The sequence below is a fragment of the Harpia harpyja genome, chromosome 9 (assembly GCF_026419915.1).
Source record: "Harpia harpyja isolate bHarHar1 chromosome 9, bHarHar1 primary haplotype, whole genome shotgun sequence".
NCBI lineage: Eukaryota > Metazoa > Chordata > Aves > Accipitriformes > Accipitridae > Harpia > Harpia harpyja.
The window spans coordinates 30,726,658-30,754,141 of NC_068948.1; the positions used below are offsets into that span (position 1 = coordinate 30,726,658).

At 46.2% G+C, this 27,484-nt stretch overlaps 1 protein-coding gene across 8 annotated transcripts in view; it reads left to right on the forward strand.

Moving 5' to 3' along the window:
* TTC28 (tetratricopeptide repeat domain 28) overlaps positions 1 to 27,484 on the forward strand; it is a 200,945-nt gene that overhangs the window by 149,078 nt on the left and 24,383 nt on the right. For 6 of the 8 annotated variants that reach the window (XM_052796819.1, XM_052796820.1, XM_052796821.1 and 3 more), the window contains 7 exons: positions 8,843 to 10,184; positions 10,572 to 11,095; positions 12,749 to 12,858; positions 13,109 to 13,238; positions 13,668 to 13,886; positions 15,922 to 16,087; positions 23,698 to 23,838. In XM_052796819.1, the coding sequence (XP_052652779.1) occupies positions 8,843 to 10,184; positions 10,572 to 11,095; positions 12,749 to 12,858; positions 13,109 to 13,238; positions 13,668 to 13,886; positions 15,922 to 16,087; positions 23,698 to 23,838 (2,632 nt within the window). Of the gene's footprint in view, positions 1 to 3,438; positions 3,545 to 4,790; positions 4,893 to 8,842; positions 10,185 to 10,571; positions 11,096 to 12,748; positions 12,859 to 13,108; positions 13,239 to 13,667; positions 13,887 to 15,921; positions 16,088 to 23,697; positions 23,839 to 27,484 lie in introns of those variants that run through there. The other 2 variants (XM_052796825.1, XM_052796826.1) reach the window with 2 other exon arrangements.

Here is a 27,484-nt window from a genome sequence, read left to right on the forward strand (position 1 = left end):
GTTTCTGCTTGGCAGTTGGCACTTGGTTCATTTGTAGATGCTAATTGTACTCTGATGTTATCAACAGCAGGTAATTGAAAAGGGCTTGATGAATTACTTAATTTCTCTTAATAGCTAAGTCTTCAGGGGCTGAATAAAGAAGATAAGGTGAGCTGGAGAAAACAAAACAGTCCTAGCTTTCTAATTATTGTTGCGAATCTCCTCCTTTACACAAATTAGGGCAGATGTGTGAGGCAAAAATAGGTTCGTGAGGCAAAAGCGCTTGTGGCATGCTTAGCATTAGAGACCAGTGAGCATTGATAACATTTCTGTTGGTATGGCAGAGCACCCAACAGGCAAGAGGGCTGGGGGGGATGAAGCCTTGCATCTGGCTTCCTCTAACCTATGTAAGGGCTTTTGCAGAGAACAATAGCAGATGCATCTAGCAAAGCACAAACTGCATCGGCCATCTCTGCTGCCAGCATGGGACTGGTCGTGGGGAGATGCAGAGATGTGAGGGATCCACCAGTCTGTGGCAGGGATAGAGGGGCCCATGTGGAGGAATGGGACCTTGGGTTGTCCAGGCAGGGAGCAGGGCGAGGTGTAAGCTCTGGGTCCTCAGTGGGGGAGACGGAGACATTGTCCTTGGCTATGCTTGGGGAACACACTGGTTTCCCAGCTCATGGTTGGGACTGAGGGAAAGTTCCTCTTGCTGTGAAGCTTAACTTAATGCATTTTGTTTCCAGTGGAAGCTGAACAGGGGGTGTGCAGGCTGTTCTGATGGTGTAGTTACTGGGAGATGGCACGGCTGTGTTCAGCCGTGAGCACCTATAATATGGGGGTGGGTGTGCTCTGAGCAGCACTGGCAAACATCCAGAGATCAGAACTACTTTCGTTTGCCTCCTCTCCAAAGCACTTGCTGCTTTCTGGAGAATTGCCCCAGTTCTTTCTGAGCAAATCCAGGAAACTGAGGAAATGCAGTCTGGGGAAATGGAAGCTGTCACTTGGTTTTGTTTTTCTTCCCTACATCAGTGTGGTCATGAGCCATCGTGGGTTTTCTGTATTGTCTCCTGGTTTTGTGAGCCCTTTGCCATTGGGCAGACCACAGCTCTTTTGCTAGAAGAAAGGGCTTAATTCAAGTTCTGTAGGATTTCTTCTAATTGCCTGTATGTTCAATGTAGTCTGTCTCTGTCTTACTCAGCATCACAAAAAAACCCCAACAAACTGGTACAGAAATGGTGAGACAAGATGGGCGTAGCAATATGCTGCAAGTGCTGATAGTCGCTGTAGTTGCTTTGCCTCATCCCAGAATGAAACAAACGCTGCTGCAAAAGAAAGCAACTTGCTCTTGTTCCTCAACCTTCACAGTACTCACTTGCAGTTTAAAGTCTCTCACCGTTTTGCTGGCTCAAAATTAGTCAAGTTGGGACTAGAAAATTCATCTAAATACCATTACTGATCTGCTTTCAGCATGTAATTCCAGAAACTTTTGTAAAAATACCCAACCAAACAAACAAAAAACCAACCAAGGAAAGAGCTTTGGTGCAGCAGAGAATGTTTTTCTTGTGTTGGATTTAAGCCTAAATATAACTTTTGGTTGGTATGCTGACTCAGCCACTCTACACTTCGTATTAGAATAGTTTTCCTAGCTTCTGAGTGCAGGATCTCACGTTTCAGCTGTTATTTGGCTATATTTTTATGTCTTCTCTGTCAGAGTTAAATTATACTGGAGAAAGAGAACATGCAGTTCTTGTTGAGAAAGTCTATTACTGCTGTTTAAAATGCATCCAGTACCAATTAAAAAGTCAAGTCTTAATTGTCTCTTTCATCTAATCCACATGCAAAACAAAACCTCATCAAAATAACCATGCTGACAGGCAAAAAAATGTATCTAAATATGTGTTTCCAAGCCAGAATGTTAAGAGTTGGCCTCTTTGCTGAAGCAACAGACAGTTTCTGTTTGCATTTCACTGATTTAGATGGAAAGCTCTCTTAAGTATGCTATCTAATGCTGAGCAAGACAGACACGGAATATAACATAGCCCAGCTGCTGTAGTGCTCTGCAGGGAGATATAATGCGCTCTGTGACTCAGTAAGCAGAAGATAATGGACTGAGGGCAAGTCACAAGTTATCAAGCCCTTCACAACAGAGAGGTGTGGAGTTTAACCAGAAGTCTCAGATTGTCAACCTTTGCAAAGCAGATGGTGTTTCCAAATGCCAAGGCTCCATGTAGAGAGCTGGCTTTCCAGCCTCTGCAGCTCTTAAGGGTTCCCATTGCCATGGAGAGAGGACACTTCAGATTATTAATAAAACACAGTTTCAAGTCTCTCCCTTGGTGCTTAGCATCTCTTTGCAGTTACAAGAGAACTTCTATGCCTACCTATCTTCATGTGCTTGTTGTGTTGTCCAAAGGTGCCAGGTATTTTCTTTTGAAGCGTTTTTGCAGTTAGGATCAAAAAATGGTGGTTATGTTTGGCCGTCTCTTCCCCAGCTGCTGAAGGACTAGCTAACTTGCCCAAGACCCTTTTCCCTCATCTCCAACCTCTCACAGGCGCGCTTATCCAGCCAGCTGCATTGCAGCAGAGCATGCGTCAGAGGACAATGCTATTAGGCTCTGCTCTCTGCACCAAGGAGGGGGCTGGGACATAGGTGAGCTTCAGAACGAGGTTTGCTGTTTCAACTTTCAGCATGTTCGTATTTCATTCTGAAAGAGCAGGTTCAGTCAAGAGTGATGTTACCTCAGTCTAAGCTGGAGGCCATGGTGCAGCTGTGACCCCATCACGACGCAGAGGTTTGTTCTGCACTGGCTAATGCCAGTGAGAGACTGGAGGTCCCTTTGACTTCTGTTGTAATCGCTTGCTGGGCTCCAGCACAGGAGCTGCAAAGACTGTTCCAAAGTTCATCTGACACATTCTCTCTCCTCTTACAATTTGTTGCCTGAACTGGAAAAATCGGTGATTTGCCTAGGCAGAATGTAGCTTTTATGGTGATTTTTCTGATGTCATACAGGTTTCTACCCAGTTCTAACTGTATTCATCATTAAGGAAAGAAAGCTTGTGGATTAATCTAATTTGTGCCATTTTTGGTGCTTTATACTGTATAAGGTAGTAAAGGCTTTCTCTGGCCGTCTCCCCTCACGTCTGCTGGGTTCCTGTCTTTGGTCTGTTCTACTGCATCCTTCGTGTACTATTACAGAACGTAGTCTAGCTGCCTGACCATAAGACGTATCTTTTATTTTAAAGTCAGTAATTATAGCTGTAAGAATGAGTCGGAATGCTGATGTTTTGAAGTGACAGTGTATTTCTGGATCCGTCTTCCTTAAGTGCCACAACAGATGGGTGACAGCTCGAGCAAACAGCTCGAGGAGAGCACAGCTTTGTTCTCTGTTATGCTGCTTGGTTTTGTCCTGGATATCTCCTGGTAAACATTTGCTCACTGTTTTTCTCCTTTCTTGGCAGTAAAGAGGCTGACTAAAACCTTTAGAACTGTGAAGGCTTCATCTCCCATCCATCTACGAACCTCATTTTTGTCTGTTGAGGAATGCACAAAGAGAGAATATATTTGGTAGGTGATGATTTTGGAGTCTGAGTCAGAACCTTTCCTTCCTGGGCCGTCCTTTGTAATTACCCCTGGCAAATGATTGAACGTACCAGGAGGTGCTGTGTGGGGTCTCTTACCAGGTTCCTCTTTTCCCAAGAGCAACCTTAATTTTTTAGATTAAATTCTGGGAATTTGCTCGAGCAGGGCTTGTGACAGAGAGCAGCCTTTTTGGTGGACATAGTATCCAGGGTGAAACTCCATCCAGGGTAAAACCCCATCCATAGCCTCTCCAGAGCGTGGCAGCACTGGCTGTTTCAGTAACCTGTTGCCCTAATCTCTAGTATGAATTTTACTTCTCTGGCTGCTGTTTGCCTTTCAAAGCCATGCTCTGTGTCTGACTTGCTATCGTCCTCTCTCACTTTCCTTTTCCTTCATGCAGGACAGGAGAGGTTTGTGTCCAGGGGCAGGAATTCCTATTATCTCCAGCCCCAGGTACTCCTTTTCTTATCTATCCTCAGGTATAGTATGAAGTGGCAGTGGGAGAGAGTCTGGGTTGGGTCAGTGTCCCTGACACTCTCTCCATTGTGAGTTCCTCCATGTTGAGGAAGAGAGGTAATTACAGTGAGCATAGGACTTCTCACTAGCACCCTCATCTTTCATCCACCACTCCTGTGGACACAGCGTCTGAGTTGTCAATGGCATTTTAATGGTGACCACTGTGCACTGACTTTTCTGTTCCTCACAGTGAAGTGGAGTTTCTTCAGAGTGCTTAAGCTTTGAGGCTGAGCTGTGGCATCCTATCTGCTCACTAGGGCCTCCTAAATGACCTTGGATACCAAAGATTTTTCCTTCTCTGTCAAGTCAGCTGAGTGCCAAAATAATCTCCAGCACTAACAGAGATGTTGATCCAATGAGTATAAGAGGGCTGAGGTGGAAAAGTAAGGAGAGGAACTTTGTGACAGCAGTAGGATTCACATCTTAAGGCTGATGATCCACGGGTGGCCAGAGGAACGTCAGCCTGATCGAGCATCTTGTGCTCTGCACACAGCAGTGGTCTGGCCTGAGGACTGTAACAGCTAATAGATGCACTAGTACAAGAGCTATTTAGAAGGATTTGGGGGGCACAAGAGAAATTGTAAGCTGAAGGATGGATTTCACACCAAGCTCCTGACATTATCTCTTAATGCATTTTTTTAATGTACTAGGTGCTAAAAGCAGGAACTTGCATTCCACACTGCTCCCAACACCTCTTGCAGAGAGCAGCTTTGCAGATGTTTTTCTCAGCCTAAATTTTCCCATCTCAGTGCCATGTGGACAACAGAAGCACCAAACCACAGGCCAGACCTGCTTGGGTGTCATCTTGGTATCTAAGGTATCAACTTGGAAACTGATCTAGATTTGGGGAGATGGATGTTAAATGAAGTATTTATTGCATGTTCCACGAGCAGAATCCCTTGCAGCCCAAAATGAGCCTCTCTCTTCCCTAAGAGACATCTGGTCTGTTTCTTGCAGTTGTTTTGTTGCCAAAGGTTGCAGCTAAGGAGCTTGCATCATGCAGGACATGGGAAAGAATGTGAAACAGCTCACACTTGACATGGCTCACAGATAAAACATACATGAAACTAGTAGCAAGGTGTAGAGTCATCATCCCCTGAGAGCAAGGCGTGTGTCTGCAGTCCAGGGCCAAGGTTGTCTCTGGCTTTGACAGTAATTTTAAGTGTATAGCTGAGGATAGACTGAGGATGGGAAAACACAGTTGCCTTTTGATGGGAGGGAGGCAGAGCAGTATGCTTGGAAATTAGGGCAGGGATGGCAGCGTGTACAGAAAGGATGATGGGAACCCACTAAGTAGCAGCAACACAGCAGGGGAGTGAACTAGGTGATTGCTCTTGTTTCCAGGCGCTAGGGCAGCAAGGCTCTGTAGGTGTTAGCAGCCAGTCTGTGGTGCCCATGCATCTCTGGCAGACTGTCCCTGTAGTCTCTCTGTAAGATCTAGGTGGGTGTGTGTTTCTGGCCATGTGGTGGGAAAGGTCTGCATGCCATTCTGAGTTCCTCCAGGTGTCTGACTTTACAGCCAGTCTTCCTTCTGCCTGTCCTGTTACTCTGTATTTCAGGCTGTTGGCATCTGCAAACCACAGGCAGTTGTGGCTGATAGCTCCTGGCAGTGCCCTGGTGACATTTTTCCTACTCTGTTCCTTGAGAAGTAAGGCTATGTTTTATTTCTCAGCATGACGCTCTTGGCATTAATGAAGCATTAGGAAATGATCTATGAATGTGCTTTTTTTTATAGAGAGGCTCGCTGATGAGTTCATTCACGTCCTGCAGCAGCCACTTCTGCCTGGGGTATTATGGGTGATGTCATGATTTGGCGGTATAAGCATTTTTGGGAAGGTGGCCTAAGAGCAAATGGTATGTGTGCTGTACAGCACCATGGCAGCGCAAGCTGCAACTCATGGGGGCAAACAATGTGTTTTTGAGGCAGCATGTGCTCCAACAATAAGGGATGTCCGTGTTCCCAGTGTAATTCGTTGGCCCATGAGTGGTTGTTGCTGGCCTCAGATACTCTCCCAGAAAAGCTGTAGAAGCTCAGAGTTACCAGGGGAATCAATGATTAAACAGAGAGACATGGAAGATGCCTCCTGTGGCATTGAATCTAGTCTCCTGTTATTGCACGTATCGTGTAATACAAATACCATGATTCATAAACTAACCATGTGCCATTTTAACAGTACTGTTTTGTTTGCTTCACTATCCTACTATAGGGCTGTTCTGGAGCCTTGGCACTCTGGTGGTGAAAATAATTTCTAGGGTTGATGCCCCTCTGTGATTACACCAGCATTGGTCTGTAAATTGATTAGCTCTCCTGTGTCTAACAGGAATCGCATTTATCTTTCTTTACTGGAAATACATCAATTCACTGGATAGCTCCTTCTCTTCTCACTTCCAGATGATGACTCCCTGCCCTTGTAGTCTTGAAGTCCATGTCTTCGCATAGTTTACTGCTGATTTTCATCACCCCATTCTTGTTGCTCTGGTACATACGGTTGTCCAGTCCTTCCTCCATAATAATCCCATCCTTCTCTGTGTCAACAGTACTTCTTAACTGGGTTTCATTGGTACATCTTGAGTAGCGCTCACTTCCTTTGTGCCAAAGTCACCACTAAAAATTTTTAATAATTTTTTTGTCCTCTTTTCTGCTTTCTGACTCTTAATTAGGAGGAATCTCATCAAAGAACAAGTTATCTAGGCAGTCAGCTGAACTCAAATTTGCTTTTAACCTGTTTTCTGGCCTCTCTCACCCTTTTACGCTCACTTCAAGCTGAGTGCTTTCCTACACCTGATTCCTCAGAGGAGGTGGTGAGTGCTGCTGGTGGAGAGCAAGGGCATGTCTTGTCTCCTTGAGGACTCTGTCCAGTTAGCAGTAAGAGATTAGGAAAAGCTTGGTCATCCCCTTATTCTGGAAACCCTGTGTTTTCAGGGGTGGTTTTCAATGAGCCATGTGTTTAGCTTTCTCACAGATGGGGCCCGCTGCATTGCGTCTTGCTGGGCAGGGCCTGGCTGCCTATGCCAGAGCCAAAGCACCCTGAGGTGCTGGCTGGTAGGGACACAGCGTTCAGGAGACAGGGCTGGGAGCGCGGCCTCCTTGGGGCAGTGCTGGTTCTGCCTGCTTCCAGCTCAGACACCTTTTGTTGTTTCCAGGGGAGGGATTTAGCTAATTCCATCTTTTTTAGTTTCTGAAGCAATGGGATGCTTTCACAGAGACTGTTTTTTGCAGTTTCTAAGTTACATAGCTTTGTGTCCAATCCAATTTCACCTTGTAATTACTTTGTGGGTTTTTGCAGAAATCGGTGGTCTTTCCTGTGAGCATTCTGCTGTGTGCGGCAGTGCGGCTGTCCTCTGAGCCCCAGCACTGGCCATGTCTCCAGATAGGAGATGGAGGGCCAAAATATATTCACATGGGGTCACTCAGCTTAGTTCATTCCATCCTTGCTGCCACCACCTTCCCTTGTCATACCAGAGGGAAACATCAGCATGCATCAGCCAGAGATGCAATAGCTCACGCTGATCAATTAGAGCCACAGGCTCATTGGAGCTGAGGAAGGATTTGGCCAGGAGCTGGACTAAGGTACCAGGGAGCCAGTTCCTCCTGCCATGAGCACTAGCTTTGATCATGATTGCAGTGCAGGGGGAGAGAAACAAACTGTCATCAGCAGCCAAGCGTTTGCTGTTTTGATCCTGTTTTGTTCTGCCCATGTTTTCTAAATTGCCTTCTGAAGCCTCATGTTAGTAGGAAAGTGAGCAGTATTTTTGAATGACTTGTTTTGATAGAAATACAGGTAATCCAGCCGGAATCCTTCATGGTGATGTAATGGAACTTGGGTTTTCAATCCTACATGAGTTTAAAAAATGAATCTGTGAGGTCCAAATTGCCTCGGGAAAGCAAATTTCAGCCCTCATGTTCCAGGCTCACTTGTAAAGCCTCTGTCTTCAAATTTCTCTTTAAAAGTACAAACCAAGAGGAGGAGGGTGTGCGGGGCCTGATCACAGTGTGCTGCACTTCCCAGTGGCTGGGGAGGGCAGCTGCCTCCTGACCCTCCACATCTCTTCCCCCTCAACACGTTGGTTGTGATATGGAGATGGAAACTGGAAGCTGTTTTCTTTTAGGGGCAGGGAAAGAGCTGAAGTTGTCTCCAGGTATCAAGTAACCATGATGAATCTGGAGGATCTGTGTTTGCAGGACCTCCTTCAGTGGCTCCTGGATCTCCAGGCCTGTTCACAAGTGTTTGCAAAAGAGCCACGTGTATTATTAGCACAGAGTTTAATTAAAGCATAAGTTGTAACATTAGCAGTTTCAGAGCTCCTGTTCCCATGTCTCATAACAAGTACAAGATGATTTGACTGAAATTGGAAAAGCAAATGCAAATGCTTTCTCGGTCAGTGTGTTGAGTATGAGCTCTGGATTCACCAGGTATTGCTGATGAAAAAAAAAAAAGTAGCATAATTAAAAAAGAAAATGGGCATTTTGTAAGGCCAAACTGTCCAGTTGTTGTGGTGAATGTGTGCTTTATGTATAATATAAAACCTTCCACGGGCTTTCCCTGTTAGGAGCGAGGAAGCAGTTCATTTGAAAAGGGACAGCCGGGGACGCATCAGGATGCTGTGGGGAAGGGATGGAGTTGCCTGTTGTAGAGAGCCTGGGGAAAGGGCCAGGCTATGAGCTGCCAAGGGCTGGGCTGCAGGAAGTCCTGGCATGGCAAAGGTGTTGCAGAAGGGTTAGCACGGAGGAATGTTTTTGTTGAGCCCGTTTCCATTATTTTTCAGGAATCATTCACCAGATGAAAGGCGACTATGACACTGCGCTGCAGCTGCATAAGACACATCTGTCCATAGCTCAGGAGCTAAGTGATTACGCCGCCCAGGGCCGGGCCTATGGCAACATGGGCAACGCTTATAACGCTCTCGGCATGTATGATCAGGCTGTCAAGTACCATCGGCAGGAGCTGCAGATTTCTATGGAAGTAAATGACCGTGCCTCTCAGGCATCTACACACGGGAACTTAGCAGTTGCCTATCAAGCACTGGGTGCTCATGACCGTGCTCTGCAGCACTACCAAAATCATCTCAGCATTGCCCGGGAGCTGCGAGACATCCAGAGTGAAGCACGGGCCCTCAGCAATTTGGGCAACTTCCACTGCTCACGAGGAGAGTACATGCAGGCAGCCCCTTACTATGAGCAGTACCTGCGCTTGTCCCCAGAGCTGCAGGACATGGAAGGGGAAGGGAAAGTTTGCCATAACCTTGGCTATGCCCATTACTGCCTTGGGAACTACGAGGAAGCTGTTAAGTACTATGAGCAGGATCTTGCCTTAGCAAAAGATCTTCATGACAAGCTGAGCCAAGCCAAAGCCTATTGCAACCTGGGCCTGGCCTTCAAAGCCTTGATGGAGTTCAGCAAAGCAGAGGAGTGTCAAAAGTATCTGTTGTCCCTGGCCCAGTCTCTGAACAATTCCCAGGCCAAATTCCGAGCTCTGGGAAACTTGGGGGATATTTTTGTCTGTAAAAAAGACGTAAATGGTGCAATAAAATTTTATGAGCAGCAATTGAGCTTAGCCCATCATGTTAAAGACAGGAGGCTGGAAGCCAGTGCCTATGCAGCCTTGGGCTCTGCATACAGAATGATACAGAAGTGTGACAAGGCTCTAGGTTACCACACACAGGAGCTGGAGGTGTACCAGGAGCTGGGAGATATGCCAGGTGAATGCAGAGCACATGGTCACCTTGCTGCAGTGTACATGTCACTTGGGAAGTACACCATGGCCTTCAAGTGTTACGAAGAACAGCTGGAGCTTGGACAGAAGCTGAAGGACCCCAGCATAGAAGCCCAAGTCTATGGTAATATGGGCATTACCAAGATGAACATGAATGTCATGGAGGAAGCTATTGGCTACTTTGAACAGCAGCTGGCCATGCTGCAGCAGCTCAGTGGAAATGAATCTGTGCTAGATCGGGGCCGAGCATATGGGAATCTGGGAGATTGTTATGAGGCTCTGGGAGATTTTGAGGAAGCTATAAAGTATTATGAACAGTACCTGTCTGTGGCTCAAAGCTTGAACCGTATGCAAGATCAGGCAAAGGCCTACCGGGGCTTGGGCAATGGGCACAGGTAAGTAGCACTGCATGTGTATTCTAATGACAGATAGTAAAGTACAAGTACAAATGGAGGCATTGTGTTACTGATGGGGTGTGTTTGTGTGGCCATTGTACACATGCACGGGGATGTGGCATAGAAGCGAGTAACAGAGTCCTCTGGGTGCTGAGGACTGTGCTACTGGCTCAAATAAGGAAGCTGATGTTGCTCTGCCCTGAGAGGAAGAGAAGTTTATAGGGTTGATTGAAGAAGAAGGTTGATTCAAAGGGGCCGGGGATGTCTCCTGGGGGGAGCATTTGTCTCTGCCTGAAAGGTTTGAGCTGGCCTCTAGAGGAAATGACAAAACATCTTCTTTCAAGAAAACACTGGCAAAATAAATGCTGCTGTTTTCTTCCCTTCTAGAGCTATGGGAAGTTTGCAGCAGGCTCTGGTGTGCTTTGAGAAGAGGCTTGTGGTGGCACATGAGCTGGGGGAGGCATTTAACAAAGCCCAGGCCTACGGGGAGCTGGGGAGCCTGCACAGTCAGCTGGGGAACTACGAACAAGCCATTTCTTGCCTGGAGCGCCAGCTGAACATTGCTCGAGAGATGAAGGACCGAGCTCTGGAGAGCGATGCTGCCTGCGGCCTTGGTGGGGTCTACCAGCAGATGGGAGAGTATGACACAGCCCTGCAGTATCACCAGCTAGATCTGCAGATTGCGGAGGAGACCAACAACCCCACTTGCCAAGGCCGAGCCTACGGGAACCTGGGCCTGACCTACGAGTCCTTGGGCACCTATGAGAGGGCAGTAGTTTATCAGGAGCAGCACCTCAGCATTGCAGCACAAATGAACGACCTTGTAGCTAAAACTGTGTCTTACAGCAGTCTGGGCAGGACTCATCATGCCTTGCAGAACTACTCTCAGGCTGTGATGTACCTGCAGGAAGGTAAGAGGCTGAATTATGCAACACAGCATATAGTGGTAGGTGTGGGGGGATAGGAGGGAAGGCTGAAGACATGGAGAGAAATGAGGCACTGTGAGCGTGACACTAAGAGGATGTGTTTGACAGTGGCCTTCGATGCAAAAGCTCTTGCAGACATCCCTAGCTACCGTTGAGCATCTGTCTGAGTAGCTGTTCAAGCAGGCTGTTACAGTGAGCATGCCATGTCAGTCGGAGCCTTCCTGGCATCCTGTAGACAAAGCATTGCAAAGCACAAGGTGTGCCTTCCTGGGGGCATCTCAGCTAGCTCTGAGCTTGAATTCAGACTGCACCTGGCAGACTCTTTATAAAGCTTGTTTGTGCCTGAGCCTAGAAGGTGTAAACCTTCTCTATAAATAGCATTGTGTACCAGGAACTGGCTCTGGGAAAACCACATCAGGTCGTGAAGGATCTCTCTGATCCTGAGAGCAGGTCTCAAACTGATGTGTGCCTTGCTGATAGCCACCTGGCTTTTCCTTCTGCATTCAAGTGGGAGTGAGACCAGGTGGGTGAGTGTCCTCTAAGCTGTGAGTGAAAACAAACTGTGTTTGACAGGGAGGTGAGGGAGGTTCAGCCCTCAGTGTCCAGAAGCCATCTGCCGCTGCTGAGTGCCAGGGCCAGTGCTGGCTTGTGAGTTGTGCTCCTGCAAGGGATTCTAGCATGCAAGCAGCATCTGTTCAAGGTGGTGGCTCTCTGACAGAGGAGATGAGCAACGTAGCTGGAGTGTATGAAGCTGGAAGCTGAAAGATTAATTATGTCAGTTAGTCTGTTTTTCCTGAAACTGACCTTGGCAGGATTCCAGTATGCTGAGGGAATTTAATTAAGTTGGAAGGGGAGAAATAAAATACAGCTCCTTCTCATGGTGTGACACAGAATTCCTGAAAAGCCTGCAAATGCTAGCTGCTGCTGAGCTGCATGGTCATGGCCAGGCCCCCCACTCCCCAGTCTGTGGGAAACCTGAGGTGCCTAAGAGGAGGTGTCCCTGTTGTCAGCAGGGTCCATGGAGGCAAGAGGTTTGGAGCATGGTGGAAGGGGGGAGGGCACAGAAGGTGCTGCTGGAAGTGAAATGAGTTCCAGGTCGTTCACACCAGGACCCTGCCCTCTGCTCTAGCTCAGCACATAAACCATGCAGAGCCTCCCAGAAGGCTGGGAAGAGCTGGTGGGAAAAAAGCCAGCAATATGGCAAGTGGTGTCTTTTCTGGCAGTGTTTGGTAGCTCAGTGTGATTTTTTTTTTTTTTTTTTTTTTTTTTTTTTGGTCTGTGTGGCTTTTAGCTTTAAAAGTCTAATTTCCTGATAGGGGCTTACTGAGTGTGTCTCAGGGGACTGCACCTTAACCTCACTTAGGTAGGTCTTGGTCCATGGAAGTGTCTGTCTTGCTGAGGCACCTCTCGCGCTGGTGCCAATTTGATGTCAGCAGCAGCTGCCCAGCGCTGGCGCTGCCCTGCTTGGCGTCCCATCGCTTGGCATCTCCATGGCTGTCTCTGCCTGCTGCAGGAGCCCTGGGAGCCCGGGGCCCACCTGAGCCAACAGCCCACCAGGCTGCTGAGGCAGAAGTGCTCCACTGGGCTGCCAAAGCCCCTTCTCCCCTTTGGCCCTCTCTCACTCTGACTTCTTTTCAGGACTGAGGCTGGCAGAGCAGCTGGGACGCAGAGAAGATGAAGCCAAAATACGCCATGGCCTTGGCCTCTCCCTCTGGGCGAGTGGGAACCTCGAGGAGTCCCAGCACCAGGTATACCGTGGTCAGGATAGGAAATATCTGGCGCATCCTGGGGAGGGTGTGTAAAGCACTGAGCCGGCTCAGGCCCATGTGCCTTACTGCTGCATCCAAAGTTACGTCCCCTCTGCCAGAGATGCTGCCATTCTGAGGGGCTGTCTAAGGCAGACCTCCCCTGTACGTTGGCCCTGGATCCTCCTGCTCTTCCAGCCAGTGCTTTGTGCTGTGTCTGTAAGGAAGTCACCACGGCTCTTTTCCCTCCCAGCTGTACCGGGCCTCGGCACTGTTTGAAACCATCCGACATGAGGTGCAGCTGAGCACAGATTACAAGCTGTCACTCTTCGACCTGCAGACATCCTCCTATCAGGCCCTGCAGCGAGTACTTGTCAGTCTCGGTAAGAGATGCCATCGTGTGCTCAGTCTGAACTCCAAGCTCATGCCAGGAGTTCAGCTGAATTTGCAGGGAGGCAGTTCATGATGCATACTTCACTCCTCATCTGTCCAACACAGCGCAGCATTTCTTTGCCAGGACAGAAATAAGGGTGTCCTGCTTTGGGTTTCAGGCACCTTTGGATCTTCTTTCTTGCTTCCTCCATTCATTTGTCTTTCTGTGGATCATTTTCCCATACATGGTGTTATTGCATGCAGCCAAGATGATCTGTGGGACTGTATTCCAGAGCAGAGACTACTCTTCCCAGAAATAAATGCTGTGACCCTGCTTCCCCAGGTTTTAGTTTAGGCTGGGATAGCAGCTGTCCCTGTTCTGCATGTTGTGCTGCAAACCATGTTGGTGTCAGGTCTGAGAGATGGCTTTGTCTTTTCAGGTCACCATGATGAAGCATTGGCAGTAGCAGAGAGAGGACGAACGAGGGCATTTGCTGACCTGCTTGTGGAACGTCAGACTGGGCAGCAGGACTCTGATCCGTATTCTCCAGTGACCATTGACCAGGTCCTGGAGACAGTGAATGGCCAAAGGGGACTTGTTCTCTACTACTCGTTGGCTGCAGGTTATCTATACAGCTGGCTGCTGGCTCCTGGGGCAGGTGAGGTCCTTTTTGGAGATGAGAGCATGTAAACAAGCCTTACACGGGGAGAATTGTACCATTTGTAGCTAGGAATGAATCCGGGACCAGAGTGAACATACGAGGGAATCCTTGCCATCTAGTACCTTAAAGCTGAATAGACTGAAAATTGTGGCCACAGCAATAATGACATAGAAGTGCTTATTCAGGGCTTTGATGTTCACCTGGAGATGGAAATGTTTCACATGTTTAATATTTCCATTTTTCAACCTCCAATCTGTATGTATTTCCCACAGGGCAGAGCAGAGCAGTAATGAGATTCCAAGTATGTTGGCTCTGTGAGGATCTTCTATGCATAAGAATCCCTACTTTAATTACATTTCTGTGCTTTATCCTTCCAAAAGCTTTTGACATTTATTCATTGAAGTGGATTGCAGAAAACAGAAGGGCGTCCCTGCTTCCTGATATGCCATTGAACTGCCTGATCCTCTGAATTCTCCTCATGAATGTGGAAACACTTAACACAGAGGAGCAAGGAGGATTAATTTGAAGAGGATTGCTTTTTGCAGACAGCTGTTGTTCATTATCTAATAAAGCAATGACTGTAAATTTTCATGAGTTCTTTCTGGATATAATTTAATAATTGCAGCTCTTCACTGTGACAAAGCTAAAGAGATAAAAAGCATGATTTAGATAGCACCAAAAATGCTTCGGGAAGGGAAGCAAACATTCACACATCCCTGGCTTCAGATGGAATGACAGTGGTTGGAAAATAGGCTTTTTAGGGGCGTTTTGCAATGTTGCATGTGTAAGTGTAAGATGGTGCTGTCCTGCTATGCATCCAGTCACTCATTGGCTCTTCAGGCCTGTAGTTTGCACAGTAAAATGCCAGTAATATTATAGTATTAATATCAAGCTGAGCTTACTAAAATTATGTGGATCAGAAGTGTAGGGTTTGCTGCTAGGCTTCATGACCTGTCTCCTTGCCCAAACTGGATCTTGTAGGAAAGTAGTTGCACTCTTCAAGTACGTGGGTTTGTGACTGTGTCCCTGAAGGCCCTGTCAGGTGTAGGGAAGGAGAGGGACTGTGGTGCTTCAAGGGTTCCACTTGAGCAGCTTTGCTGGGGAGCTCTTCAGTAGTGACTCCAGCCCAGCCATGGTGACCTCATGTTTCGTTAGTGCTGATGGAGAGAGTAGCTTCAGTGGCAGCCCCAGATCCATATTATCCCACTGAGATGGTACGCATAGAGCCTCTCCACTGATTCTATTATTTGCTGCTGTTGCTGCAGAAGGAGTTGCTTTATTCTTTACCCCTCCTCTTCTTAACTGGTTTAATAATTTATACTGTCAAGGCAAACAGGGCATCCAGAGCAGCCTTTTACTGTTGATCACAGGCTATAGAATTAATTATGAGGGATGTGCCAGTTGAGTGGAGGAAGGTTTTATCTGCAGTAATAGTTGAATTCTTAACAAAACAGTGAGTGTCCTTTATCTGGTTTACCCATTGTGAAATGCTATCTTTTAATATTTTACTATGCATTAATCCGTCTTTTTCTTTCTTTGTATATAATGTGTTTTCATGCATATGAGTGAAATGAAAAATCGTGGGATGTGAGGAGGTTCTGCTGCAGTAATAACACCCTTGTTCAGCATTTGAGACTTGTGTGTTCAATTTATGTGATCAGAGGCTATTAATATGTATTTTTCATGTGCATCTATTGAAATGCGAATTACTCTGGTAGGTGCTTGTATGGAAGATCTGTTTTATAATTTATATGAGAGTGCTGCAATAGCAAATGCATTCTGAGCATCTCATAAAAGCACTGCTCTGCCTTTGTACCTTTGAGCCATCATCTGCAAAGTACAAAGCCAGATTTTAAAAGCAAGGCTGTAATATAGAATGCTGGAAGAGCCCTGTAGAGACATGGCATGGAATGCTTTGCCCCAGTTGTACTGGAAATGCCAAATGCTAAGGGCTGTGCCACCTCCCTAGACAGTTGCTGGCAGCACTATTCCTGCCCTACAGAAATAACCTTGTGATACTGGTGCCTTGCAGGAATTCTGAAATTTCATGAGTATTATCTGGGTGACAGCCTGACAGAAAATGCCGGGGACTTCCATGAAGCCAACAGCATGACCCTGCAAACAATAACAAACTCTGCGCTGGAACAGTACATCTCAAGTGTGCGGGAGGCTCTGGGTGTGGATTCCTACTATACCCGGTAAGTTGGGGAGGGGGAAGTCTAACATCCTGGTTCCTGCTCTCCCACCTGAAAGCAATTTATAACAGTCTTAACAATGTATAAGAGGGATAAGTTAATCGGCCGAGAAGTCCGAGAACTGAGAGTTAGAGCAGGGGCAAATTTTCACTGCAGCAACAAAAAGATTGCTTTATTTTTGTATCTATGGCTATTTTTCTGCCAAGTAACTCTGTATGCACATGCGAATAAAGTTTGAACCCATAGGCCGGGTAATGAATCTATATAGATTGGATGAGGAGGCAGGTGCCGTGTCTGACTGTATATGCGCAGATTCCATCCTACTCACAGTTTCCAGTGTAATTAATTCCCTTTCAAAGGTTTAGTTATGAAAAACTGCAAATAACAGGAATTCCATCCCCCCTCCAAATATGTTCCCATGTGGCTATAGCTGAGTAAATAATTTACAGTGAATTAATCTGTCTGATAAATTTCAGCAAAGAGAGAGGAACCTTACTCCAGTCCATTACTCAGATAAGTCTCACAACTATGTTGCCTCATTTTTTTTTTATCCTATGGATTTATCACAAGTCAAGGTTTTTTGCTTATTTGTACTCATCTCATGATCTCTCGTGGTATTTGGTTTGATTTATGGATTGGATGAGTACGAATATAGTTTCTATGCTGATACTTACAAGTAGATTTCTCTGAATGCTTCAATCTGAGAAGCAGAGTTGGGGTTGTCCCTGTTATTGTATGTTCTTTGTGAATGAAGCGTACAGGGTAAAGGATGTGGCAACAATTTAGCTTGCTGTTATAAATGAATGTTACTATGTAGTCATAAATTGCTTTACTTCAGATGGGTTAGTAACACACCGGCAGTTTGCAGGTCTAGTTTACTCCTAGTGCGAAGGGGACTTATATGTATGTGTTGGCTGATTTGTTAACCAGCCCCCAAAACTGGTGTGAGTGGAGGCACTGGCTCTTCTAGGTTACACCGTGTTCTAGTCTTTTTTTTAAACCATTTTGCGTTTTTCTGCAGCACCAAGATTTGAGTGAAACACTCTTGAGTCACCGAGGCTGTGGACAAATATCCTTTTCCTCACCCAGTTTTGATGGTGAAAGCACCCAGCCCCCTGAGCCATTAGCAGCCTATGTTAGAGGCTGCCACCCTGCAGATTGCTTTCTGTTCGTGAAGTGCAGTCTGCAGGGGCAGTGCACACCCGAACCTGTTGTTCCAAGTAATGATGTTGGCCAAGAAGGAGAAAATGATGGCACTGATCCTCGAATCGATTTGTGCTCAGGGTTCTGCAGACAACTGGGAAACTCTTCAGCTCTCCTAATTAATCCTTGTTCATCTTTTGTAATAGCTACCATAGGCAGCAAATGTAGTTGCGTAGCTGACACCACAGTGGCGTTAGAGCATTGCCGTGCAGAAAGCAGCAGTAAAACGAAGCTGTGCTTTGTAGTCGGCTCACCAGCAGTGTCCTCAGCTTCCTCCCCTTGATGCCCACACCTTAATCTGACAGGACAGGGATTTTCCATCAGATCAAAGTAAGAACATAACCCCAGGCCTGAAGTTTCCCATTAGGTGTTTCAACTATGCAGAATGATACCAGATTTCCTAGTTGCTTTCCCCAGGTCTTGCTCCAGTCTCTCACAGACAAATTAATCCTCCCCTTGGGGTGGTGGGAACATGACACTTGGTTGCTTTATGTCCCCAGTACCAGTAACAAAATTGGGTTATTGGGTTTGAAACTCTGAGAGGGCTGCGGACATGCGCTCAGCACAGATGGTGAGCCCCTCTGTGCTTTTTCCTTCACGGGAGCATTGGGTGCTGGAAGGGAGTTGGAAGCCATCAGAGGTTCTGGACTCAGGCCTGGTAGATTGCTTTTGTCATTTTCACTGATTTCAAAGTAAATTAAAGAATGTGTCTACGCTAGGATGCTGAATGTGTCCTGAAAGGTTTGCACGGCAAGATGGGCTCAGGTTGTGGTGAAATATTATCCTGGTTTTACCTTTCTTTAGGGAACTGAAGAGAAAGCCCTGCCTAAGATTTTATTCACCCCGTCCCTGAAAAAATACTGGATTTGTGAAGGTTTGGGGAAAGGCGTCTCTGTCTAATAAATCGGTGGTGCACAGTGCCAGGCTTATCTTTGCTTCTCAGTGCTCTGGCATTGCTAGTCCGGGGAATGCACACGCTGGGGTCCCCAGCCTGGCCTCCTGCTCCTGGAGCCTGATTCTGGGCTTGGGCCAGCTTAAGGAGTTTTTTCGAAGAGCCCCTGCCAAGCTGCTTAGTATAAGCACTGGGTTGCAAGTCAGGAATCAGTGCTATGCACTTTGTGTGCACACTGTGAGGCCTGGCCAAGCCTTGCTGCTGTTGTCCAGCTTCTCTGAGAGAGGCAGCAGCTCTCCCGCCTTAGGCTGCTGCTAGAGACGTGAGCTGGGACAATCGCAGCGATGAAATGGTGTTGTGTCTCTGGCTTACCCTCTGTCAGGAGGGCTGTTGAGCCCTCTGGCCTGGGGCTGTCCGCTCTGCTCTTGGGCTGGAAGCGTTTCCCTTCTGTGATAACCCACTACTCTGGCAGGACTGTGAAGGCTTTGGGGCCTCTCTCGTTTGGGTGTGGGGACAGGACTAGTGCTGCCGTGACAGTGGCAAACGGCTGTGTGTGCGTACACCTTTTCGGTGGTTCCTCGGGGAAGAGTCTGAGATGCAGATACCCAGCGCTCCCCTTACAACACAGGCTGCACCTGGGGAACACAACCGGCATTTCCAGGCTGGGCTGTGCAAGGGCTTAAATAGCAGAAAGTTTGAACAGAAACAATGTGTTCCCATTGAAGCATACAAAATGCTGAAAAGCAGCCATTATTCCTGCTTGTCCAGGAACATTGAGTTAAAAGAATTGTGACACTTTTAAAACTGAAAAGAAAAAAATCTGCAGAATGACACTGGCTGGGCCTAGCATGATTTCAGCTCAGAGTCATTAGCCAAGAAAGCTCATTAAAATAAAATAAAAAAAGACAAAAAAAAAATCAAGGATCTGTGTATCGGTGCACTGCTTGGAAGATTCTTGGCAGCTGGGTGAACATTTATATGCAATTTATGAAGGGAATTTGTTTCCCAATAATTGTCTATATTTGCATAATGCCTTCAGGCCTGAGCGCTATTACTGGCATTATATCCAACTTTGATAGAGTAGTTTGTTACCTGTGCTACCAGAAAAGAGCTTGTCCAGAACACTGCCAGCTTGAGAGGAGATCTCAGGATTTTTTGCTGTGTTTTAAGTCAGTTGGATTTTTTTGGTTTTTTATTTTAACAGGGTGGCTGTTGTGGCAGTCTCCTAAAAAACACAAGATGCTTTTTCCCATCTTTTAGTGGAAATCTGCCCCCAAAACTGCCAGTCAGCTGCTACATAAATTACTTGTGGGTTTCTGCAATCCCGTGACATTGTTTTAGACACCCCTGTTATCATTAAAATTAACTTAATCTTGTAAGAGCTAAACAAGTTGTACAGTCCCAGAGTCTTCATGCAGTGACAAACTGAAGACAGATCAAAATCTCCAAGACACTGCTTCAGAGCCCTGAAACCTCGCAGTCCATAACCCATGGCATTTTCTTAAGAGGTGTGGACAGCAGAATAAAAGCAGATTGTGGCCATATTTGACCTGGCCAGGTTGCAAAGAAGGAAAGTAAACCTCTCCCCAAAGCAGAAGAACCTAAAATGAGCCATGCATTGGTCTCCCAGACAAAAGAGGAAAGTTAATAAGAAAGAGGCGAAAGAGATGTCTGAGTTGAGATCGACAACGTGTATCTAGAAGAAAACTTTTCTGCTTCACTGCCCTAGTCTCCAGGGAGGAAAGCAATGTCAGAGTGATCCATGTGGTTTTGCAGCTAGGAGATAGATAAAGGCATGGGGTCTGAGGTTTAATTTCTCTTCTGAGGGTTTTTGTTCCCTTGGGGTAGCTGCATGATTTTCTTTTCCTTTCTGGTTCTTCTACTGCTATCTATAAACATTTTTGTAACCACAACACCGATTATCCGTAAGCGATGATACAAGGTACAAAACGATTTGAAAAAAATCTATGCTACTATTCTGAAAACTTCTGCTAAACATGGTGTTTGATCCTGTTTATCTGAGCACAACATTGGAGTCTGGAAGTTCCTTCAGAGGGTCACTGAGCATTTAGTATTGCCATTGGGGGAGGACAAGCTTTAGTCATCCAGTGAGATGAGGGATTCATGGATGCAGTATGGCTAATGCAGACCTTGTAAGTGTTACTGAAATACTGGCAGTATCTGTAACAGATTTTGAGCATGAACAGGTGAGTTGCTGCTATTGTTAGCCAAAAAGGTGGAACTGGCACAGTGGGCCTATGGTCAGCAATCAGTTTGGGCTTACACTAGGACCCGTTCTTTGTCCTGAACTCAATCTGAGCTTGCCATTTTGTGAAATTACCCACCAGCCTCACAAGGGCATTGGCAGGATTGTGTCCGCTGAGTGCTGTGAACACCACATGCTCTTGAGATGGGTATGTGCTTAACTCGTAATGTTGAGACAGTTGGAAACCAGAAGTAGTAGTGACAGCCGACTCATCTCCAGTGATCCCCACATCTGTGTGTATTGGATTTACAGTTGTGTCGCATTTGGATGCCTTTCGGGTTTGTACTTTCTGAAAAGGTGCAAAACCTTTTATGGTTGTAAAGGTGGCTTTCTGAATGGAAACATTTTTACAGCTGATTGGATTATTCATTTCACTGTGAGCAGTAACTGCTTGTTAGTCTAGGGTTTTTGTTAAGTACTCTGAGAAAGAGCAAAGGGTCTCTCAGCCAGCTGAGTACTTGAAACATAAGGGAACAGACATACACAGAGGAGTAGCTTCATTCAAATTAAAGCTCTGAGAAGCCACAAGCACGTAAGCACTGCTATCCAAATGATCATAATCATGAAATTATTGCCAACATATAAATGGTACATTTAAGAAGTGGCCCGTCTTTGATGGTGGTGGTGTCTGGGGTTTTGGGGTTCTTACACAAAATCTATTCTGAGACTTCTGCTTCTCTTAGCTTCAGTCACACCTTCCGAATTACGGGTTTCAAGTCTTGCTTGAAAATGAGTTGCGTGATTCCCATTAAAGGAAATGTCAGAAGTTACTCCCTCCAGCCTTCATGTTTTGTGAGTTTTGCAAATGTGACAATGTGAAGCGGATGTTGACACTTCATCCAGTTCTGTCTTGTGTGTGCACATGGACCATGAGCTCTCTGTTCTTTCTGGGAGAATAGAGTCAATCCCTTCAAGGTGTGTATACTGACAGGAAGGACAAGAGGGGAATAAAAACTAGACTGAATTGGTTCCATCTACCCTTCTCTTAAAGCATCAGGGTTGCGTGATTCAGAAGGTTACATCTATCTCCATATGTTGACGGTTGAATCTTACCCTGTTGATATGCATATACACAACTGAAATCTGCAGTTATGCCTTGTGCAACAGATTTGCAGATACTGTTTTCAGTTCCATTAACCATTTGTCACCACAGATTCTCCTCCTGGCAAAGGAAGTCCTTTAGTCTTTAGGTTCTGGAATGAGGTTTTAATTTACTGTGATGTCAGCTTCCTCCTCCTTTCGTGGTGATGGTAGTGGTATGTTTTTGGTTAAGGATTCTGGATTTAATGCTTGTCTCTGAGATCATTGGGCTGGTGTGGTATGATCACAGGCAGAAACTCTTTCCCCACTTCAAAATCATATGCAGGGAATTAAACAAACAAATCTTGTCTGTTCCATGTGGGTGAACGTCATGTTCTGCTTTGAAACTCTTTCCCCACATGGATCGAGTGCTTCCCTACAGCATTGCTGACTGCCACCATGCTCCAGCACACCAGACCCCCAGGAGAAACTGTCATCTGCAGTCCCTGGAACCTGTTCTCTGCCTGTCAGCAAGAACAGAGGGATTTAAATACATATAGCACACATGTGAAAACTTTTGTTTGACTCCGACTTTTCATTTCATAGCTTGCTTAAGTGCACTGTAGTTGTATGCTTTTGTGTTCAAATTTAAGTGCCATTGCCTTCCATAATGCTGTAAGCGTGTTTATAGGTACTGTTGCATCTCCAGCGTGGCACATCTTCCCATTTTGTGCTCCTGGAGAGGAAGATATGCTGTCATGGGATGTGTCATTGGGATTTTACTGTAGTTGTGTTCAGTTCTGCACTGCAGCCTTCACTTTCTGCTAGAAATGGTTCCTTTCAGCTGGTCTAATTAAGCTGACAAATAATGCCTACTTGAAAAAAAAAGTGTGAGGGACTTTAAAGTCTGCTTGAACTTGTATTGGGACAGACTCCTTTCTCTTTAGGGAGAACATGTGGCCTGCTCTCTTGGGTTCATGAACTCAAGATTTTTGCCTCTTTAAGGAGCTCCAAATACTCATTGTGAGTGTTACTCAAAACTGTGCCAGGACTCAAAACTGAGCATGCCTGCAGCTGGAGGAAAAACATACAGGAGGCAGCTGTTCACAACCTTTTCTTTTCCCTTTTTCTCCCCTCCTTTTTTTTTGGTTTTTTTTTTCCCCTTGGCTGTTGTTCATCTAGCCCCATTTCAGTGTTCATGAAGTGATTGTCTTTTGTCAGGACTTACTCTTTCAGGTTATTAAATTATATTGACCTGGAAGTATGCTTACAAGATATCCTGTGGTCCATACAGTAACATAGGGACAGAACTAGTTGCCTGCACAAGTACGTGTTGTGCGTTAATTTAATTCATGTGCTCTTTATTGGAAAATGTGCCCTTGAAGAAAGGCTCCAAGTTGTCAGGGACCCAAAAGGAAACAGAAATGAGATGCAGGGTGGCTTCAGCAGGTAGCCTAGCAGGTTTAGCTTAAGCGTACAAATTCCAAGGTTTGTGATGCACCATATAATATGCAAATTATTTATTAGATTAAAGGGAGGGGGTGTTAAAAATGCACATACAATAGTTGTGTTTGCCTTCAGCTTTTAGAAAGAAGAGAAAATGCTAACAGCAATTTGACAGAAAATCTACACTGAGATGATAATTTAGATGTTAATGTCAGGAGATGGAAAATTTAGAAATTTGGGGCTCTATTTCTCTCTGTATTGCTGCTGTCCTAGTGGCATTGATAGAGTATTTTTTTTTCTCTGTGCTTTCCCTGTTTGTATAACAGGAGCAGCAACACAGCTTCCTTTTTTATGTTGCGCTTTGCCAGTGAAGGAAGCATACAGAGCTTGGAGTTGTTATTGTGGAAATCTGAAAAGGATGCACTAGCACATGTTCTTAGGCAAATCAAGGGCTAAGTTGCTGTTTCCTGCAGACCTCAGCTTTTCTGTGTTGTGGTACAGCTTCAAAAGTCCATACCTGCAGTGAATGGGAATTTGGGTCCTGTATTTCCATCAGTGTGTGCCACTCTTTAAGCCTTGAAGAATGCCCAGGAGAAGGGAATGGGGTTGTTACTCTCTTGTATGCCTAACAGCAGGAGGTGATGCAATCCAGGGAACATTCGACTTCAGCATTTGGTTGAGGTTGTGTCTGAAAAACATTTTCCCTCAAACTGGCTGAGCATTTGTCACAAAGCTGTTGCTCTGTCTTGCATGAGTGACTCCTTCACCCTGCTGTTCCCCCTGCAGAGCCTGTGCCAGTAGTGAGACTGAGAGTGAAGCTGGGGATATCATGGACCAACAGTTTGAGGAAATGAATAACAAGCTGAACTCAATGACAGATCCAACTGGCTTCCTGAGGATGGTCAGCAGGAACAACCTCTTGAACAGGTGAGAATACAGCACTGCACTGTGGGGATCAGCAAGCAGAATGAGATGTCTTGGTGTCGGGCTTCTCTCTAAATTACCAGTTTAGGGTGCAGCTGATGCTATTGCTCATGGTCTCCCTATTGCCCCGAGTTGTGGGGGCACAGAGCAGCAAACTGATCCTGTCCTTTACAGTTGCAGTAACCATCCATTCTTCACAGCATGGATGTATGGGGAACATGAGGCACCTCTCTTAGGAATAAGGTCCGTAAGTTAGTACTGTGCAGCACTCTCCCCTTCTGAGTGGAAGGACTCGTAGGCATTTCCCTTCTGTCCTTTTCTTTTATGTTCATGTGGTGCAGTGAAAATTTCTCCCTCCATCAGGAGAGCTCTGCATCTTGCTCCTGATGGGATTGAGAATCCATTACCGCTTAGTGTGTCGCATGTGCATCCAGCTCGGGAGCTTCGGGTGCCTGGTGGCTTCCACAGATAGGTGGCCTATTGGGGGTTGGTTTTGTTCTAGACTCAAGTGTTGGATGCAAGGGACAAAGAAGCCCTGCCAGGTCCTGGAAGGGCATGGAGTCCTATTGCTTCCTTCTCTAGAAATAGAAATTTTCAGCAGGAAGGAGGCAGGACAAGGACTGAAAGCGTCATTGTGCCTTGTGGGAGAGAGGACCCCAGGCACAGACAGACTCCTAGATAGGACTATGTATTTCACTTAAGAACTCAGTAGCTTGGTTTGGGGGGGTGGCATCTTCATTGCATTTCTAGGTGAATTTGATAGCTTAAAGTGATAGCCAGCAAGGACTTGTCAGCAATTGTTAACTGATAACTCTGTCCTGAGGGGCAGCCATTTCGAATTTGCTCTTCTGGCCAAGCACTGTTTGTGACTATCTGAACAATTGCAGGGGAACTCTGTTTTGTCCCTGCTGTCTGTGAGCTGTGGAGCTTGGAGCTCTTTGCTACATACTTATTATGGAAATACTTGTTTTTGTTCATCTTAACTGTTGTACTAATTATCTGGGAATAAGCTGCATTTCCAGAGTGACAGGACTGTGCGCTAGCTGCACAGTCTGCACTCATTTTCTGCCTCTTACAACTTGCTCAGGTCTCAGTCTTTCACATTACTGTGCTGATTAGGGCAAGCATTCGAAACAAAAATTGAAGACAGAATTTTTCCAACGTTACCACTCCCCCGCTGGAGAGGGGCTGCATGATGCAACCCAGGGTTTCTGGCTAGATCTGTGCTACCGCATGGATTGTGAGCACAGAATACCCCAGGCCTTTCTCAGCTGGAAAAGAAAATGCGATCAGCCTGAAGTGTTGTGAGCCATCACTGGAGCTTGTGAGCTGTAACAGCATCCCCATGAAACTGGGAGCTGCCTGTTGGCACCAACAACTGGCCTGTTTTTCTTTCCAGAATCCACATGCATATCTGTTCAAGCTGCTGCATTGATGATGAACTATGAGTACTTGCTAGGTTTGGATCAAACAGACAGATACCCAGAATCACTGAGATGTTTTGCTAGTTCATCAGGCTTAGAAGGACAGGAGAATGCCCCTCTGATTACAGGGGAAAAATATGATCCGATTCTGCTCCAGGGAATGTTAATCCACAGAATCACTGCAGAGGCCAACCATCCAGCATCTATGTCTTTCTGCTCCATAGGAGCCAAGTGCATTACCTTGAACCCACATCTAGGAGCTTACCTCAGGTGCCTTGTCAGGTAACTAGTTTGCAGCTTTTAGGAGAATGGGATGGGGCAACTTGGGCACTTAATTAAAAGCACCCTCACAAGGGCATCAGGAGGAGCACTAGAAGCAGCCATGTCTTTGATGTTCTCCCCATGAGCACTGAGATGAAGAGAATGAGAAGACACTGCTGTATGGCCTGCCTGCCTGCCCACCTTCTGTCTGCAGATGGGGGCATACCAGCGGGCTCTAGTGGCAGAGCTAACACTGCCACATCTGTTTGCACCTGACTTGCTGAGCCCTGAATTCAGGGTAGATGCTGTGGTCCTGCCCAAGCCTTTGAATACCTCCTGTACTTAACACCTGCTCCAGTCCCACAGGTGATCAAAGTGGAGGCTACAGAGTCTAGAAGGGCACTGTAGAAAGCATTAGCTGGCCTCTCTCTATACTGTGTGGTTCTTTATAATTAAGCTGTGTAGAGAGTCATGTGGCTCACGGCATGCAGCACACCAAGCTTGGGACAACAAGGAGATATCCTTGCAAGAGCCCTGAAGCTTCAGGAAAGAAGCAGATGAAAATCTGCATGGAAGAGAGCAGATTAAGAAATAAAATGGGAGCAGGCGGCATTTTTGTGCACTGGCCTAGAGCTCTAACAAGGAACTGTGAGCTCTTAGACTTTGGTTAAGCAACAGAATTGAATGGTTAGCTAGAGCACAGGCTGTGATCTTGCAGCTCCAGACTCCAGCTCACCTCCTCTGTGCAATGGCTTTTCTGCCAGCTAGTGCTGGAGTGAGTTCATGTAGCTGTAGGTCAATGCTGAGTGGACTGTTGCTGCTGTAGTGCTTCAGAGGTTGGTAAAATTTTGCCTCACAAGCAGTGATTGAAGGTGTGGCGTCTGTTTGCTTTGGCTTCTGTGCGGTAGGGGACAAAGAGAAGTAAGGCCTGCTTGGAGCTGAGAATAAGAGCTTGTCTTCCCTACTGCCAAGGCAGGCCCTGCATTCCTCATGTAGGGCCTGAATGCATGTTCACATCTTGTGCTTGAATGTTGGAGATCCTCAAAGGAGTTTGCATGGCTTGGGGCCAGTGCAGGTTCCCTCACACACAGGAATTGCACATGCTGTTAAGGTCCTATGTTAGAAAATTAGGCCCTGGAGATGCTGGGACTGTTTAGAGCCATCCAGTCTCCATGTCTGGTGACAAGCCTGTGACTGAAAGGAAGCCCTTGGTTTGGGATGGGTGCCCTCTGGCTGCTGTCATCAGGTAACCTGGTTTTTAAGCAGAGAATAGTATGTTTTTTTGGCAGTTCTGCTTAGAAAAGCAAAAATGCGGGGGTTTGGCAGTTAACTTAAGGAACTTCTGAGAAGAAATGGACTTTGGAGGAGAAAGAAGCACTGAAGGGACGCTGCAGTGATCTCAGTATTGGGCAATAGCTGTCTAAGCTGTAGATGCCACTGATACAACCCCCAAGACAGTCCCAGTTGCTCACATCTTATGCAGCTTCTGTTTTCTCTGTTCCTTAGGGCTCTTAGACTTTTGTTGGGTTTCCAGTTTAAAATCTGATTTCCTCCCTGCTAGTCATCTTCTGCTCCAGCAAGGGACTTGATCACTACCCTGTACCTGAATATAGCTCCCCCACCTTTTCTTTGGCCTCTCCACCATCATGGGGATACAGTTTGTCCTCCTTCCATGTACCTGCAGAAAAAACGAGAATCAGCCCTGATGGTGCTCAAAGGCTAAAATATATTTCCTTGAGGTCAATTTTTGCAATGCAGCATGGTGAGAATTTGTAAAAGGCTAAATGGGAGGTAAGGAGCAATATAACTTGAGATGTGAATTCACTTCTGCCAAGGCCATTGCTATCTCCCAGCTCCCCTTACAATTGCAAAGAGCTTGGGTTTTTTTCAGCAGTCAGCATGCTCAGGGTCCATGGCCAGTCCTACAAGCATAGTTGGAGATTTTCAGAGCAAGTTCAGTGCCC